The sequence below is a fragment of the Loxodonta africana genome, chromosome 1 (genome assembly GCF_030014295.1).
Source record: "Loxodonta africana isolate mLoxAfr1 chromosome 1, mLoxAfr1.hap2, whole genome shotgun sequence".
NCBI lineage: Eukaryota > Metazoa > Chordata > Mammalia > Proboscidea > Elephantidae > Loxodonta > Loxodonta africana.
This window is the reverse complement of record NC_087342.1, coordinates 120,131,202-120,148,966: the sequence shown is the minus strand read 5'-3', so window position 1 is coordinate 120,148,966 and position 17,765 is coordinate 120,131,202. Positions and strand designations below refer to the sequence as shown.

General features: G+C 37.2%; 1 protein-coding gene across 1 annotated transcript in view; it reads left to right on the top strand.

The window, feature by feature from the left end:
- Positions 1-17,765, top strand: part of COL21A1 (collagen type XXI alpha 1 chain) — a 128,595-nt gene that overhangs the window by 28,138 nt on the left and 82,692 nt on the right. The window contains exons 5-9 of the mRNA XM_003404417.3: positions 4,450-4,623; positions 5,760-5,837; positions 7,363-7,371; positions 8,071-8,154; positions 15,046-15,108. Of these exons, the coding sequence (XP_003404465.2) occupies positions 4,450-4,623; positions 5,760-5,837; positions 7,363-7,371; positions 8,071-8,154; positions 15,046-15,108 (408 nt within the window). The remainder of the gene's footprint in view (positions 1-4,449; positions 4,624-5,759; positions 5,838-7,362; positions 7,372-8,070; positions 8,155-15,045; positions 15,109-17,765) is intronic.

Genomic DNA, 17,765 nt, shown 5'->3' with positions numbered 1-17,765 from the left:
AATGCCTGATCTCCTTCCTAATGTCTTGAAGGGTTCTGTATATTAGTCTTTTGTATTCTGCATCCAGTAATTCCAGGAAGGCACTTTCTTATAGAAGATCCCTTGATTCTTTGTTCTGAGGGCTTGTTGAAGCGATCATGGTCTGTTTCTTTACATGATTTGATATTGAGTGTTGTCTCCAAACCATCTATAAGTTATTAGTTTATTTTATGTTTGCTTACTATATCCTAGCTTCTTGTTTTGTTTTGTTTCAATATGCCCAAATGGGTTACTTGAGTAGCTGGCTTGATTATTTTCACCTTTGAAGCTCTGACATGCTGTCACTTGATGGCTAGAGTTGTTATTACCTATTATTACCTATATGAGCCTAGGAGTCCATTCACTTTTCTTGTGTGGATTCAGCCCAGGTGTCCAGGTAGCTGGTCATCAAGTGTGTGTTACAGGCTCTGTCCTACTGTCTTAAAGGGGCAGGGGTGATTGGTTTAGGTACCGGTATCGGGTTGCAGCAGGTGCTCACACTCTGAACAAGGCAGGGAGCTGACAACCATCCCCGAGTGTCTGTGAGGAAAGAGCATCCCTGCTCCCTAGAGTGCACCGGTGGGTGGGTTCTGCAGATGGACCTTGGGCACCCAATGCTTTCGGTTGTAAGAACTGGGAGGTACCAGTTATCCTTGGACCCCTGTTGCAGGTAGCTGGGTGACCTGAGTGGTGCACCCGCCCTTAGGCCCCTGATGTGGGTAGGTGAGGACCCTGTCTAGTAGGCAAAGAGGTGTCAAACATCAAATGCCCACCTCTCCACCATACAGCTGAAATAGTTACAGTCTGCCAACAAGGGCCTATTCTCCTGAAACAGGCCTGCACAGGTCCACGCAGGGGCGAAAGGTATTCAGAGCCCATGGACGATTTATGACTGGACAGGAGCTGCTTCTGTCCTGAACTGCACAGGTTAGTGGAACTGGCAGATTATCTTTTCCCCAGTTGTGAATTTATTCCTTCTCCAAGGCCGGGAGAATGGCTCATGATGCACAACAGGACCTATCTCAGGCCCAGGGAAATCAACAGCCACTGAGGCTGGCTTGGCGGCTGGAGGCTTGGTAAAATATACGCCAGTACTTAGCTTTTGCCGAAAGCGCCATTCTTCTCTGGTTCCAGAGGTGTGATTAGGCTATGCGGCTGGCTTTTTCTTCCTGAGGAAACTGTGACTGAATGCTACCACCAGCCCGCTGAAGCAACTCCTGGGAATGGTGCCTGAGGGATCCTGGTGATTCAGGTCCGGCAACTCCTTTCTGCTTCTGAACTGTCTCTCCCTCCCCCTTCCATTCAGTCCGTTTTCTAACTTTGTCTTTGGTGTTCAGGGCTTCTAGCTTGCAATAACTGGAATTGTTTCACTTGTTTTTTCGGGTCTTTGTTGTAAGAGCATTCACTGGAAGTGTCTGACTACTACGCCATCTTGGCCCTGCTCTTCTTCTAAAAATTTGAGTTGAATATAATGGTTTATAATAACGCATGCGCGCACTACTTTGTGACACTTGTGAAAGCATTGCTGTTTGGAAGTGTTTCTTAAGTGTTTTTTATGTGCGTGAAAGGTAAAATATATACTATATAGATTGAAGTTGTCAAAGATTTCATTTTACTTGGATCCACAATCAACACCCATGGAAGCAGCAGTCAAGAAATCAAAGGATGCATTGCCTTGGGAAAGTCTGCTGCAAAATATCTCTTTAAAGTGTTAAGAAGTAAAGATATCACTTTAAGGACGAAGGTGCACGTGACCCAGCCATAGTGTTTTCAGTCACCTCATATGCATGGGGAAGCTGGACAATGAATAAAGAAGACTGAAGGAGAATCGATGCCTTTGAATTGTGGTGTTGGCAAAGAATATTGAGTGTACCATGGACTGCCGGATGAAGGAACAAATCTACTTTGGAAGAAGTACAGCCAGAATGCTCATTAAAAGTGAGGATGGCAGCAAGACTTTGTCTCACATACTTTGGACATGTTATCAAGAGGGACCAGTCCATGGAGAAGGACATCATACTTGGTAGAGCAGAGGGTCAGAGAAAAACCGGAAGACCCTTAATGAGATCGATTGACAATATGCCTGCAACAATAGGCTCAAGCATAACAATGATTGTGAGGATGGCACAGGACTGGGCAGTGTTTCATTCTGTTGTACATAGGGTTGCTGTGAGTTGAAACCAACTCATCAGCTCCTAACAACAACAACATATATACTAAGAAAGATATTTGACTAACTGATGCTAAATAAGAATCATATGTGCCTGTGCTGACTTACCTTCAAATGTGAGTTAAAGACAGTTTTAGGAACAGATCTCGTTCATGACCCAGGGACTGCCTGTATTTAATTATTAATATCCACCCAATGAAGAAGCTACACAGACAAAGAAAACAAGGTTAAGTATATTAAGTTCCCTCTCAAAGTACCATAGTTAAAGTGGTAATATTAGGACTTGAAATCTTGTCTGTTTGATTTCAAAATCCATGGTGGTCTTTCTTTATACTGCCATATCCTTCATATCTTTGAGATAAAGACATGCTTGTTAGAATATTAAATACAAGTTGATAATGGATAAAGAAACCATATTAACTGGGAAGACATTTTTCTCCCCAAAAGGAATTTAATAAATATAGATAAAAGTATGTTTTCAAAGTCATTATTAATAATACAAATTTAATGATAAAAACAGTTCAGCATTGCTCAGTATTATGATTATAATACATTTATATTGTATAATTTAATAAATGTACATGGTTGAATATGAAAATTATGCATTTATGTCATTTCTTCATTTGGTAATCACATTAAATAAATACTTGTTGGCTGTCATCTTCATTAAAGGCAATGAGCTAGATCCTCTAAGAAATGACAAATGAATAAGGCTGTTCCTCACTTTCAAGAAGCTTATTTATAATGGGAGATTCAAGGCAACTGGTATCTAGTAGAAGTATAAAGTGTTAGTGTCATGTGGAGGAAAAAATGGATTGCAATATGAAATATAGGGAAGTCTTCATAAATGAAGTGGTTTTTACTAGAGCTTGAAGGGTATATGGCATTTTGATGGAGAGAGATAAGGGCATCTTAAACTAGTGGTTCAGTATTGAGCAGTCACAGGTATAGTAAAATGCAAGGTTTTTAGAGAATGGCAAGTGGTATCATCTGTGTTTGGAGTATAAGATCCATGTAAGAAAGTAATGGCAAGGTATGATCTCAATTTGGGTGACGGGGCGGGGAGGCCTGGAAAGTCATAAAATGGGGTTTGGATTTTATTTAGTAGATGACGAGATTCCATCAAAAGGTCTTGTTCATGGGAGTGTCATGGTCAAAACAGTCCTCTCTTCCTTTCATAAACGATACTGTCAACTCTATTCTGGATTTATGATATGTTCTGGGGATACAGAAATTAATAAGATTAAAAAAATTAAGACTAACCCTCATTAAAATCCTAGTAATAGAGATTAATCCAAATGAGGGTTTGAAAGATGGCTTGGAGAAGGAAGGGTCAGAGATAAAAGTTCAAAGATTGTTGAAATAAAGCAAAACATCCATGAGCTTAAATTACAGCAGTAAGAATGTAAATGGAGAAGTGAATTTGAGTCAAGTTTAAGGGACATATTTGGTAGAACATTGTATCCGGTTATTGGGACTGAAGGAAAGGAAGGAGGTAAAGAAACTTATTATGTTTTAGAAACTGAGGATGCTATTATCCCAGGGAACTCGAGAAAGGAAGAATGTTTGGGGAATCATTCAAGTTCCTTTTGATACATACTTGTCAGGGTGATTGTGAGATATCCTGACAAAAATACCCTAGCCAACATTAGAATTATATTTATCATGTGTAGAAGAGAAATCCAGAAGATATAGGCATTGTTTCAAAGAAGTAATAATTGACCTATGGAAATGGATGAGATTGTTTAAGGGGAGCGATAAGAAGAAGGTCAAGGACAGACCTGTGAGGAAAGCCCTCATCTGTGAGGAAGAGGAGCTCTCACAGAGACAGAATGAACAACTGGAGAGGAAGAAAATGGGAATGATCTAGAGGGTATGAATCATGGAAGTTGTGTGATGATAATAAAGAGGATGGACTAATTACAGGTCCAGAGTTACAATGAAGTAAATAGGATGAGGAATGAGAGAAGCCATTTGGATTTGGAGATAAGGAGCTCATTTGTGACCTTGAGGGTGTTGTTTCAGTAAATTGTTTGACATTGTTTTGGGATGTGTAATAGGGATTCAACTATGGATTAATAAAGGAATGGCTGGGTAGCATATGATGCCCAGATTGGGTGAAGGTGAATTAGTATATAATACAGCCAATCTGTGTCATGTAGGTTTTCCCAGAGATGGTTAGTGACAAGGGAATGGGGACAAAGAAAATGAAAGAATTTTAGGAATTTTGTTTATACATCTTCCATATTTTCTTCCTTTAGACATTGTTTGATGAAGGCTGGCATCAAATCCGTCTCTTAGTAACGGAACAAGATGTAACTCTATATATCGATGATCAACAAATTGAAGACAAGCCCTTACATCCAGTTTTAGGGATCTTCATCAGAGGACAAACCCAAATTGGAAAATACTCTGGGAAAGAAGAAACTGTTCAGGTGAACAAATATTTTTTTTTTTTTTTTGTGTTGTATAAAATGAAGCTGCTGCTGTGTTTTGTAGTAGTATTTATCACATTTAGGTGTATTGAACTTAATTGTGAATTCTTTTAAGGAACTTAAAACGTGGTCAGTTTCTGAGTGAAATTTTGTGTCTATGTGTATGAAAATGCAAAATTGGACTTCACTGTATAATAATGCTTAGAAAAATGTTTTCCTGGGTTTAGAGTATAATTCTATGTTCCTCTGAGACAATAATTTTATAGTTCCCAGAAGATACTAGATTAGATAATGAATTTGGAAGAGGACATGGTTAGAGCTGTAAGTGGGGGCTATGAAAGTTTTATGCAGCTGTGAGGATAAAATTTGATTAATTCATGTCAGGGCTCTTCATGAACAAAACTTCTGCTTAAAAATACAGTGATTGTGCTACATTCAGCTCATACCTAAAAAAAGTTTTGAGTTTTAAAAATAGAGAATGTGCAGTGAGTTCCTAAGTGTGGATTGAGAAGCTGTCTGTTGAAGACAGCCATTTAAATAGAAATCCTTTATTTCAAAAAGTATGTCCCTCCTGCTCTGTTATTATTAAGGGAAGAATCTGTCACATTCAAATGTGTGATTACACACATGGTCACTGTATATTAATGCTGCATGTCAAATTGTACTAAATATTTAAACAGTAACAGGTGCTAGGCTTACTCATTACACAACACTCCTGGCCAGCAACTAAATCTCTGAAAACAAAGATGGCCTCTGAGCCTACCCTATACAATGAGGAATGTTGTAGAGATTTAGGATAAACACAGAATGCCTGGGAAAGATTTTAAGTGCCCTAGGAAATGCTCTTTAGAACAGCTCTTAATAGAGGGATGCTAAAAGACTTTCATTGGATTCCTGAAGGAAATCAGAGATTTGCTCCTGGTGCTAAGAAATTTTTTCTTCAGGTTATGTTGTTATCACCTTTTTACATTTTATTATTGGGTATTCAATTTTTTTAGTTTATTGTTTTAGCTAAATGCTGTGATTTAACCCTGAAACAATTACTAACTATACTGAATGTTTCTATATACCTAAGTTGTCTTGTAAAACAATTAGCTTGTCCCACAACTGAAACTCTACTGGGTTTATGATCCTAGTTTGATGTCCAAAAGCTGAGAATCTACTGTGACCCAGAACAGAACAACCGGGAGACAGCCTGCGAGATTCCTGGATTTGTAAGTAGGATGGATGATTTTTTTCTCAAGTCTTGCATTGAAAGTGTTACTTTCAAAGTATCCAGTAAAAAGCAGATGATATATGAGTCTTAATATACAGAGCTAATTTTATTCTTTATTGTCAATGGAAATAAAGTTTCACTGGCTAAAAAGTATTTCGAGGTTCATGTGTGAAATAAAATTATGTGTCACTGTGAAAGGCCATAAAGAAATAATTTTCCCACATGATCTCTGATCCTAGCTGTTCGAGGGTTCAGGTGAAGCAGGACTGGACTTACTTCAGAAAAACATAAAATTCATTGTCTAAATATCCAGTGTGTGAAATACATTTATGCTTAATTAAATGTGTGGACAGAACAGCCCAACAGCACAATTCTAGAGGAGGAAATGTTTGTTTTCCTGGACACCAGCACTTTTTCTCAAATAATGATGAATATATAATTTTTTGTTGTTGTTACTTAAGATTTTCTTATGGCTCTAGGATGTAAGCAACATTTGTATTTGTTTAGCTATAGTTTGATTTCCTAAATTAGACTTTGATGACTTACCTCTGTGCACGTGTATCTCTGTTTTTTTCAATCCCTTTTTGCCTGAGAAAAAAATGATATTCTTGGTAATGCAGCTAAGGTGGGCCTATAAGGTTCTTTTAAATTGTATAGTCATGTTGTCATCATCTCATTTTTTTCTATTAAATTGAAAAAACTATGAACCCACATGTTATGAAAACTTGAAGACATAGAGCAGTACATTTAAAGGGTCTATAATAATGTCAAACTAGAACCTTCTGGAAATAAGTCTCTCCTAAAAGTGTTGATAAATCACTAGCTTTTCAGAGTTCATCGTATGTACTTTATTTATCGATGCCTCTGTATCAGTGTTGTGGCCTTTACCATTACCCTTCATAATAAAAACACGCTTTTAGATTGCAGGTTTTGAAGTCTCACATCCGCTTTTTATGTGGTGATGTCTCCTTTCTTAAAAATCTGAGCTGTGATGTCATGTGGCTTGTTTGCCTTTTGAAACCTTCATTCCCATTTTCTCGTTTTCTGATCTAATTTGCTCTTGTTTGGGAGGATTATTAACCTACTTAAAATTGTGTTAATTAGTAGGAAATAATGTTTAGTGAGAAGCTGTCCTATAAGTGCATGAAATTTTAATGCGTGCAGTTTGTGACTTGCTCCAAAGTATTTTAGCTTTTTTTTTTTTTTATGGTTTTTAAATGATTTCTAGAGAGTTGAAGAGAGCATATATATTACACCTTGAGGTTAGTTTTTTTCTTGGATGGATATCATATCAAGCAGTTTTCACATTTTAATTTTCTCTTTTTACTCTTATCCTTAATTAGTGTACTAGTAACATGTATAAATAAGCATTTTTGAGGATAAATGCGAGCAAATGTTTTAGACCTTGCTAATTTTGACATTTCATGCATCTCTAACCTGGACCATAATATCTGTAAATTAGGAAGGTAATTTAAAATTTTACTTAGAAACACATTTAAAAAAAATTTTTTTTTTTCTTTCAGAATGGAGAGGTAGGCTTGGATACTATTATTCTCCTTAAGGTAATATTTACATTGTGGAATTGTTGAAGGAATTTTATCAACTGTAAGTATATTAGACAAATAGAACCCATATTTATGTAGCTTGAATACACCACAGTGGTTAAGAGCTCAACTGCTAACCAAATGTCAGCAGTTCAAATCCACTAGCCACTCCTTAGAAATCCTACAGGGCAGTTCTGTTCTGTCTTATAGGGTCGCTGTGTGTCAGAATCGACTTGACAGCAACAGGTTTGGTTTGGTTTTAGTTTTTGAATGTACTTAGTGGTCATAATTCTTTTTTTTTTTTCAATTTACAATTTCTTAGTAGATTGGATTGTATGAAATTAAAAATTGACTGTGACATTTCTTTATCATTTTACACAAACATACAGACACACATGTACATGTATATACCCATGTTGTCATTACTACTTGCTGTCGAGTTGATTCGGACTTGTAGCAACCCCATGTGTGTAGAGTAAAACATCTCCATAGAGTTTTCAGGGCTGTGAGCTTTCGAAAGCAGGTCTAAAGGCCTGTCTTCCAAGGCATCACTGGGTGTGTTCAAGCTGCCAACATTTTGGCTAATAATCGAGCACTTTATTAACCCAGGGACTCCATACATATATATTTATATACATATATGGGTCTCTTCATGTTTGTTGTTTATTTCCATTTTTGTCTTTGTAGTGCCTAAATGGTCCCAGTGATGTAGGTTCAACTCTAGCTCCATGTATATGTCCACCGGGAAACCCAGGACTACAAGGCCCCAAAGTGAGTAAAACCTAAAATGTTATTTTTATTAACACAGTCAAACAAGAGCTGAGCAAACACACAAAATTCCTATTTACCATTGACTCGGTTGTGAAGCTTCTGGCCAGTGACTTACAGTCTGAGACTTACACCACTGAGTTGTGGTGATTTTTAAAAAAGTATATTCTAATCTGCTACTGCCTTATGGACCTAAAACTGATGGCCCTAGCCCACCTTAAACTGAGGGTGCATTATTAGTTGTTTGTATTTTTCTCCCAAATAATGCTGCTAGAGCAGAAGTATGGTACCCCCAATAACCTGATGAAAAATGAAGAAAGAGCATTTGTTAAGAAAATATTCAAGTAAATACCGGAATTTTCAAGGTCTTAAAACTTGGTTTCCAGATGCAAAATTGAGTAAAAAAAATTTAAATAGATTTTAATGTTTTAGGTTTGTTGTCTCATTTTAAAAATGGAGACAAATATATATTATTGACAATAATGTAATTATTATTTTGGAGTGTGTGTATATTTTAGTTGCATTCATATATTTGAATGTGCATACATACGTACATTTATATAGGCACACACATACACATTTTACATAATTAGATTCATGTTGTGCATACTATTTTGAAGCCAGTTACATTTTATGTAACAATACATTGTGAATACTTCTCTTTGCTATTAAATATGAATGACTAAAATTTTAAGTAAATTGATAGTTGTTGTGGCACTGCTTCGACGTAACCTATGACAATAAAAAGCTAAGTGGCTTGGCTACTGTTGGTAAATGTTCTTTTAATATTATTTAAAAATGTCACCTAAATAAAAATAATGTCTAATTTGAAAGCGCTATGATTTCCAAGGCAAAAGTTTTCCTATCATCAGGGCCATAATAGATAGACCTGGGTAGAGCGGGAGAAAATTGCGGAACAGAACTCAAATTCTTAAAAAGTCCAGATTTACTGGACCAGTTGAGACTGTAGGACTCCCTGAGACTATCGCCCTGAGATACTTTTGAAACTTTGAACTGAAACTATCCCCTGAGGTCACCATTTAGTGAAATAACAGATTGGCACACAAAATAAAGGATATTACCCATGGGTACAGGACTGCATTAAAAAACCATCTATATGAGACCAAAAAGTCAACAATTACTCTAAAGCAAAGATGAGAAGACAAGGGGGACAGGGAAACTAGAATACTGAAAATGGAACAACCAGAATGCAATTAATGAGAAAGTGGACACATTACAAAAAAAAGTAACTAATATTACTGAATAACTCATGTAGAAATTATCAAATGGAAACCTAATTTGCTGTATAAACTTTCACTGAAAACACAATAAAATATTATTAAAAAAAAACCATGATCGTTTTTGTTAAATATAAATTATAATGATCATTTAGACTGAATTTTATGATTAGTATTTCAATATCCATGACAGAAAAAGTTTAACTTTTGGCCTGCTGGTCTAAGATAATTTGATTCTTATTTTTTGTGCATGTTTACTACTTTCATTTTCATGTGTTAGTTCATGGCCTCCTTCAAGCCTAGATGTTAATATCAAGAAAAAAATGCAATTGAAAAATAAAAGTGTATATTCAATATCTCATTCAAAACAAACCTCTGTTTGGCTTTCAATTTGACTGCAGTGCATTGTAATCAATTTATTATTCTAACTATTTTTAGTTTAGCTTTATAGAAGTTAATCTAAATGTCTTTTATGCTAAGTAACTACATATTATTTAGGAAGCTTTGGTATAAAGAAGAAATAACTAGAAGATTCTCACAGTAGACTATACCTTATAAGAAAGTTTGATATGCTCAACTAAGCATATTTATTTTTAAAACATATTTATATAGTTTATTAAGCTTGTAACATCATACATAAAAACACTTCATGGATAAGCATATCAAATATATAATGTGGACATAATGCAGCAATGATGTGGAAATCAGAATCCCATGAGGCCTAATCTCTCAAAGCCCAACAATGCTTCCCTAACTCTAAGTGAGGCTCAGGTCACTTCCAGGGTCTCCAACAGGCTGTCCACTTTTTGGGAGGCACCTGAAGCCTCTGATATTTTCTCAATTTTTCATTAGGGGGCCAACGGATTTCTTGTATTGACGTGTATTTTCATTCATGTATGTTTCTGCAGCAGTTCCTAAGCACGTACTTTGTCTTATATGATGAAACCTCTAATTGACAATATTTCCAAGTTTCATGTGTTCTCATTTCCATTCCCTTTTCTTAGTCATAATCTAGCACCCTTGCCACCTACTAGTTTAAGCGAAATTGCAGTTTTCCACCAGTCTTCAAATTGGCATGCCTTCACAATCTGCTTTCCATTTTCTTCAGAAACTCTGGCAGGAGGACAGGAACACACACGCACTCTTCCATCCTTTTAGGGCGCTTTCCCCTGGAGGTGGTTCCTTACCCCATCAGCAACCTGTATGTGAAAAACAAAATCTGTAGCAACACTCCGAGTTGCACTTCCTTAGAGAACTCTTGGCTTAGAAAACTGATCGGGTTTTAATTAGTTCAACAAAACTTGACCTGAAGCAGATGAAGTAGTTTTACTTTAGCTCCAACTAAGGCTTAATGGCCTTCTTTGTTAGATGCTTTCTGCGAAGTTTTACAAATTCCAGCAGATAGAGTCACCTGTGAAGAGCAGATCTAGTTCTTTCTGTTAGGCAAAAATAGAGACTGATCACAGAGGAGGAATTCTTGTGTGGGTAGGTAGGTAATGCTTATTCTAAGATAAAGAAAATTCTCTGTTTAAAGTGCTCTAAAATTCTGAAAAATTTGAGAACTCTGTCACAAAATTAGATAAAATGAATATGGTACCTAACATTTAAATGTATCATGGTATTATAACGCTATATCAAAAACAAAAAAATATATATATCTGTCACTAGACTGGGCCCTTAGAAAACAGCTTATTCATTTTGTGTCCCTAATGCCAAACAAACCCTGGTGGCATGGTGGCGTAGTGGTTAAGTGCTGTGGCTGGTAACCAAAAGGTTGGCAGTTCGAATCCACCAGGCGCTCCTTGGAAACTCTATGCGGCAGTTCTACTCTGTCCTGTAGAGTCCCTGTGAGTCAGAATCGACGGCAGTGGGTTTTTCAGTGGGAATGCCAAACATAAGGTTATGATTACATTATGGAATCTACTTTTTTTCTTTTTTTTAATGAGAGCTTTTCTCTTGTTCACAGTGAAGGTTAATAGGAGCTACATTCTTAGAAATTCCAGTATCTAGTAGAGTGCTAACTTGAGTTTTTTTTTGTTGAATGAATTAGGAAATCAATGAAAAAATAAGATGCTCTCTTCTCCCAAATTAACCTATATGGAATGCATCTATTCTATATGAAAGATCTAGGCAATCCCTAATTTACAAACAAGCTGCTTTCAAATAACCCATCCATACAAAAACGGCAGTTTCTTTCCCTACTTCGATAGCCATAAGAACATTTGTAAGGACACTGTCCCCCCCGCCACATTTATCTAACTTTAAATATTAGATATATTTAGTTTAGAAGTAGAAAGTTTTTTTTTTTTTTTTAAGGTACAAACAATTTTTTGCTCTGAAATACCTCCTTCTCTTCAGCCTTGTCCTTGTTGCTGTCCTTGTTTCACCCTAATAATTCTACCAGTGAGAGATTCATATGGGCTACCAAGCTTCCTCTTTCTAAAATACAAAAGCCTTTGGAATATTTCAGGGACCACTTGGCATTCACATTTTTATGTTAACTTGCCCAAACTACTCAACAACTCAAAAATACCATCCGTGGCATAAATTCAGTTCAACATAAATGTGATTTTCAGCTGAGTACATATTTTTTGAATTTAAAATGTACAAATGTTTCAACTAAATTAGAATAAAGTATATCGGGAACTTAGTCACAGTTATATAATATTATGTCACATGTCTAGTTTCATGTATTTGGAAATTTTTTTTCACATTAAATTTGCTAGCAATGCCCATGCCTGGTTTTGATCACTGTATGTATTTTAATGTGGGCAGGGATAGTAGTGTTTAGGAGCTGAACTGGCTGAGACCAAATCCCATCACCACTAATGTTGACTGACCTTAAGCAAGTTACCTAATCTCCCTGGAACTCAGTTTTCCTATATATAATATGGAAGTAATAAAAGTTTCAGCTTTATTATAAGGATTAAAGGATTTAGTACACCTAATATATCCAAAGCCCTTAAGGAAACCCTGGTAGTGCAGTGGTTAAGAGTTAAGGCTGCTAACCAAAGATCAGCAGTTCGAATCCACCAGGTGCTCCATGGGAACCCTATGGGACAGTTCTACTCTGTCCTGTAGGGCTGCTATGAGTTGGAATCTACTCAATGGCAGTGGGTTTGGTTTTTGTTTTCAAAGCCCTTAAAGTCTTTAATGAAGATTGGGTGTCAGCTTTTAGTAAAGTTTATAAGATTGAATTTTTATTCAAATTGATCTTCAGTCAGCTAACTCAGTTAGGTTTTACTGTATTCATCCAGTTTTACAGTTAAACCCACCCACTGCCATCGAGTCGATTCCAATTCATAGCGACCCTATAGGACAGAGTAGAACTGCCCTGTGGAGTTTCCAAGGAGCACCTGGTGGATTTGAACTGCTGAACTCTTGGTTAGCAGCCATAGCACTTAACCGCTATGCTACCAGGGTTTCCTAAAAAAAAAAAAAAGTCTTTTTTATTCTTATGCCAAAACTTTTTTTCAGCTTCATCATAAAAAACCAGAACACTAATCCCGCTGAGTCGATTCAGACTCATAGCAGAGATTAAACTCTGTCCAGATCCTTTTGCAGTCCTAGATTTTTCTAATAATGTGCTTGAAGTAAGTGTGTCATTAATGAGAGCTTTGATTTGAAATAGATAAATCAGCAAGTAGTTATTGAATCTCAGCTTAGTGCCCAGAATTAGACAAAAGAGGTAGAAAATATAGATTCTGTTTTCAAGGAGCCTCAATTCAAATTATGAATAAGACTAACCAAGGGAAACACTTGTTAATAAATAAGCCATCAGTGATACAGGTACTGTTATGTCATTTCAAGAGAGAAAGCACTGGGAGAAACTAGAGTGACAGGATAGGTACAGTAATAGAGGATTTTTTTTTATTATTATTAACTCTTAAGTGAGAAAGGAAGGGAAATTTCCTCCCAAAAAAAAAAGAAAAGATGAAATGTGTTGAAAGGCAACAAGTCCGATATGAACATGGATGAAGGATGGCAGGGGAGGCTGGAAATTAAAGTGGATCCTTTGGAAAAAAAAAAGAAAAATTCTAACTCCCTAGAGACCCTGAGTATTGCTTCTTCGTGCTCAGTTGTCACAGGTGGTCCTTGGATTTGGACAAAAAATTATATCTCTTCAGTAAGACTTTACATGTTTTCAGCATTGTCTTCCTTGATTTACAGCTATTCTTTCTATATTTTAAAAATGACCTTTCCCTTTTTATCAACCTTTCCTCATGCTAGGACTTCTGATGCGGAGCTCCTAAGTGAAAAGCCCATTCCTTCTTTCTTGGCTGCCTCTTAGAGTTTGCATAGTTCTTTCCATTTTTCCTGTTCTGTTTCAAGAACAAATCTCTCTAGCCAGTAGCCTGAAGTCGTATTTCAGATCTGAAAATCTGGCTGTGTAAATATACCCTTAGCATTGGCATTTAGTTAACATATAATCACTGGGGTCGTGTATGAATTATTTCTTACTGAACGTAAGAATTATTGAATTGAAACCAGTTGCCTCTGGGCAGAAGTTTACTGGTAATGACAGCAGAGACTTCATGTTTTTCAGTGAAATGTGTCAGGTGGACCTCAAGAACGTAGGGATAGGTGAATATGGTATCACTTATGAAATATTTCTTAGAATTAAATTATAAGACACCCCCACCTCACAAAAATGTTGCTTTCATTGCCTTTTTTCATGGGTGGTGACCATCTGAACGGTCAGTCCTGGCCATCAGGTAACACAGTAGAGTTCCAAAGAACGTGCCTGGGCTCATTGCCGTGTTCTGTGGAACAAGGTTCTTGAAAGATCTCAGGTTTGTGAGGATGGTAAAGGTCAGTTTTTAATTTCTTAAATATCACATGCACTCAAGGACTGGAGGGGATGGAGAAGAGTTGTTTTGCCTGGGCTTTACTCTCAAAGAAATACTCAAAAGTTGGAATTTTAATGTTATTTTACAACTGGAATAGAAATCTAGCCACAGGGATTCACTGAAAAGGTTGAAAGAAAATGTCTGTCATGCAGCTTTAAACTTGGGTCCCATTGTAATGACACATGACTTGTGAACTATTTTATTGTTAATTATCTTTTGAGTTGAATTATTACATTGTAGACATATCTGTCTTCCCAAGATGAATTGACACAGTGGCTGCAACACTGGGCTCAAGCATAGCAACAATTGTGAGGATGGCGCAGGGCCAGGCACTGTTTGGTTCTGTTGTGCATAGGGTTGCTGTGAGTCAGAACCAACTTGACAGCACCTAACAAAAACAGCAGACATATCTGTGGTGTAACATCTAGAATTAGAGTTTAGAATTAGTCTAGAAACTTATGAGTGATATATTGCTGCCATTGAAACCGTATTTGCTATGGCACTTCACTGTTAAGTCAAAATTCTAAAAATGTACCCTACCATAAATATTGACATTTTTGCATCATTGAAAAATATTTCAGTTGTTAGTCTTTGTGTGCTCACAGAAATAAATTATCAAAAGTTTGGTATAATAAAAAGCCTTAATTTGTTAGCATTCAAGATACGGTGTCATTTTTTGACCCTATTTTTTTTTTTTTTTTAATATAAAAAAGCTTCAAACATTGGTATTGGCTTTGGTCCTTGATGGGTCCTTAGTGCACCAATGTGGTTGGTTGATTTGAACTGACAAGTTTTTTCCTGTCTAGGGTGACCCTGGACTGCCTGGGAACCCTGGCTACCCTGGACAACCTGGTCAAGATGGTAAGCCTGTGAGTACAGAAAGCTTAGTCATCTCCAGTACTGGGATTAAAGAATCAGCATTCTAGTCACTTTTTAGGTATCTTACCTCAAAATGGTGTACACTTGCCTACATTTTAAAAATTGCTCAGTGAGTTCTCAGTATCAATGAAAAGGCTGGGTTCAGAAATCCTTTCATCTTTCTCCTTCGTGTCTTTGGAAGTTTTCAAATTAAATAGCTTTTTAAAGATGATATCTTTTTCCTAAGAATGTATGCCCTGGAGTGTATTCATTATCGCACTAAAAAAATGATATCCTCTAAGGTTCGAGAGAACTTTAGAGACAGTGTTGAATTAAAGGAAAAGAAAGCAAATCTACTTTAAAGCATCTTAGGCAAATATTTGCAGGTAAGTCACTTGTCAGGATATTTCTAACAGTAAATAAATGTTAGGAATTAGTTTTTGATCTATAAAAATGCTACATAACAATTGTCACTGGAAAAAAAAAAGTACCTCCTAAGAAACTTTCTTTATCTTGAAACTTTAACTCTTACCATGAAGGAGGTGGTGGGGGATTCGTATTGTGAGTCAGTAATGTTCAAGGAATGAAAGAACCACAGGCCTGATATTAAATCATCAATACCTCAACCATCAGAGTAGAAGAGGCGCTTAAGTCCATAGAAGAAGTTTGCTGACAAATTTAATTAAAAAAACAAAAACCAACTTTTGAGGAAGTAGTGATGTAGTTCCTGGGTGGTACAAATTGGTAATGCACTCAGCAGCTAACCAAAAGCTTGGAAGTTTGAGTCCATCCAGAGGCACCTTGGAAGAAAAGCTTGGCAATCTACTTCTGAAAAAGCAACAATTGAAAACTCTGGAGTACAGTGCTACTCTGACACGCATGGGGTCACCACGAGTCTGAATTGACTGGTTACACTGGTGTAATTGGTTTGGTTACACCAGTGTTGCATGTGAAGGGATTAGATATACAAGTGAGCCTTTTTAGAGAGAGATTATCCAAGAAGAGAGGCTGAAGGAAAGTGGTGGCCAGCCAGAGCTGCAGAGAGCTGAGGAGCTGCTGGGTGATGGGGACTGTGCTGTTCAGGTAACCCAGTGGAATCCATTCTAAGGGTTATGGCAATTCATTTGGGGATTTTGAGCAAGAGGGTGACTTATTCTGGTTTATGATTTAGAAGGATAAATGTGGATCTTATGTGGGGAGTAGATTATATGAGGAATAAGAGTGGAAGTGGTAGGATTGTCACCACATAGGAGGTTATTTCAAGATACTAAGTCAAAGGTAAGAGTGGCTTGGACTAGGGTGGTGTGATAGAATAGGGGAGAAATGGTCAGGTTCTGGGTTTATTTTGAATATAACCCAACCAGATGTAGGTGTGGGATATGAAAGAGAGGAGTCAACAGAACTCCAAGGGTTTTGGCTTGAGCAACTGGGTGAATTGTGGTGCCATCTACTGAGCTGAGCAACACTGGGGAAGATGTAGGTTTGTGGGTGCCATCTGGTGCTGCCATAATAGAAATACCACAAGTGGATGGCTTTAACAAAGAGAAATTTATTTTCTCTTAGTCTGGCAGGTTACAAGTCTAAATTCAGGGCATTGGCTCCAGGGAAAGCTTTCTGTCTTTGTCAGCTCTGGAAGGAAGTCCTTGTTCTCTGACTTCCCATGGTTGAGGAGCTTCTCAGGTGCAGGGACCCCGGGTCCAAAGGACGCACTCTTCTCCTGGTGCTGATTTCTTGGTCGTATGATGCCCCCAACTCTCTGCTTGCTTTCCTTTCCTTTAATCTCTTGAGAGATAAAAGGTGGTGCAGGCCACACCCCAGGGAAACTCCCTTTACCTTGAATCAGGGAGGTGATCTGAGTGAGGGTGGTATTACAATCCCACCCTAATCCTCTCAACATAAAATTACAATCACAAAATGGAGAACAACCATACAATACTGGGAATCATGGCCTAACCAAATTGATACACATATTTTTTGGGGGACAGAATTCAATCCATGACAGTGGGGGAAATTGACAATGCATTTTTGGGCATGTTGGAGGTGTCTTCTAGGAAGTTTGAGATAGGAATCTTGAATTGAGGGGAATGTTTGAGAATGAAAATATACAGTTGGGACTCATTAGCATGTAAGTATCTAAAGCTATGAAAGTGGATGAGATCATTTATGGAGTAAGTACAGAGAAAAAGAGAAGAGAAGGAATCACTAGACTGAGCTTGGGGCTGTTTTATAGAGGGAAGAGAGGAGGATCCAGCCAAGGAAATAGGGAAGAATTGATTAGTGAAGTAGGAAGAAAACCAAGAGAGTGTGACATCCCAGGAGCCAAGAGCTGAAAACATTTTAAGAAGGGAGTGATCAGTCTCATCATTGTTGCTATGAGGTTGAGGAAAACGGGGCCTATGACTAGCTCCTTGGATTTGCAAGGAAGTCACTGAGGACCTTGATATATAAGATTTCAGGGAGGGTGGGTACAAAAGCTGGATTAAAATGGATTCAAGAGTGAATAGTAGATAAGAAAATGGGGACAGTAAATATAGATGTCGTTTCCGAGGACTGTAAAGAGGAATAGAGAAATGAAACGGTCACATGATGGAGATCTGGCATAAAAGGCTATTTTTTAAAAAAACAGAATGATGGTAGATGCTGTAGCATGTTTTTATGTTGATGGAAA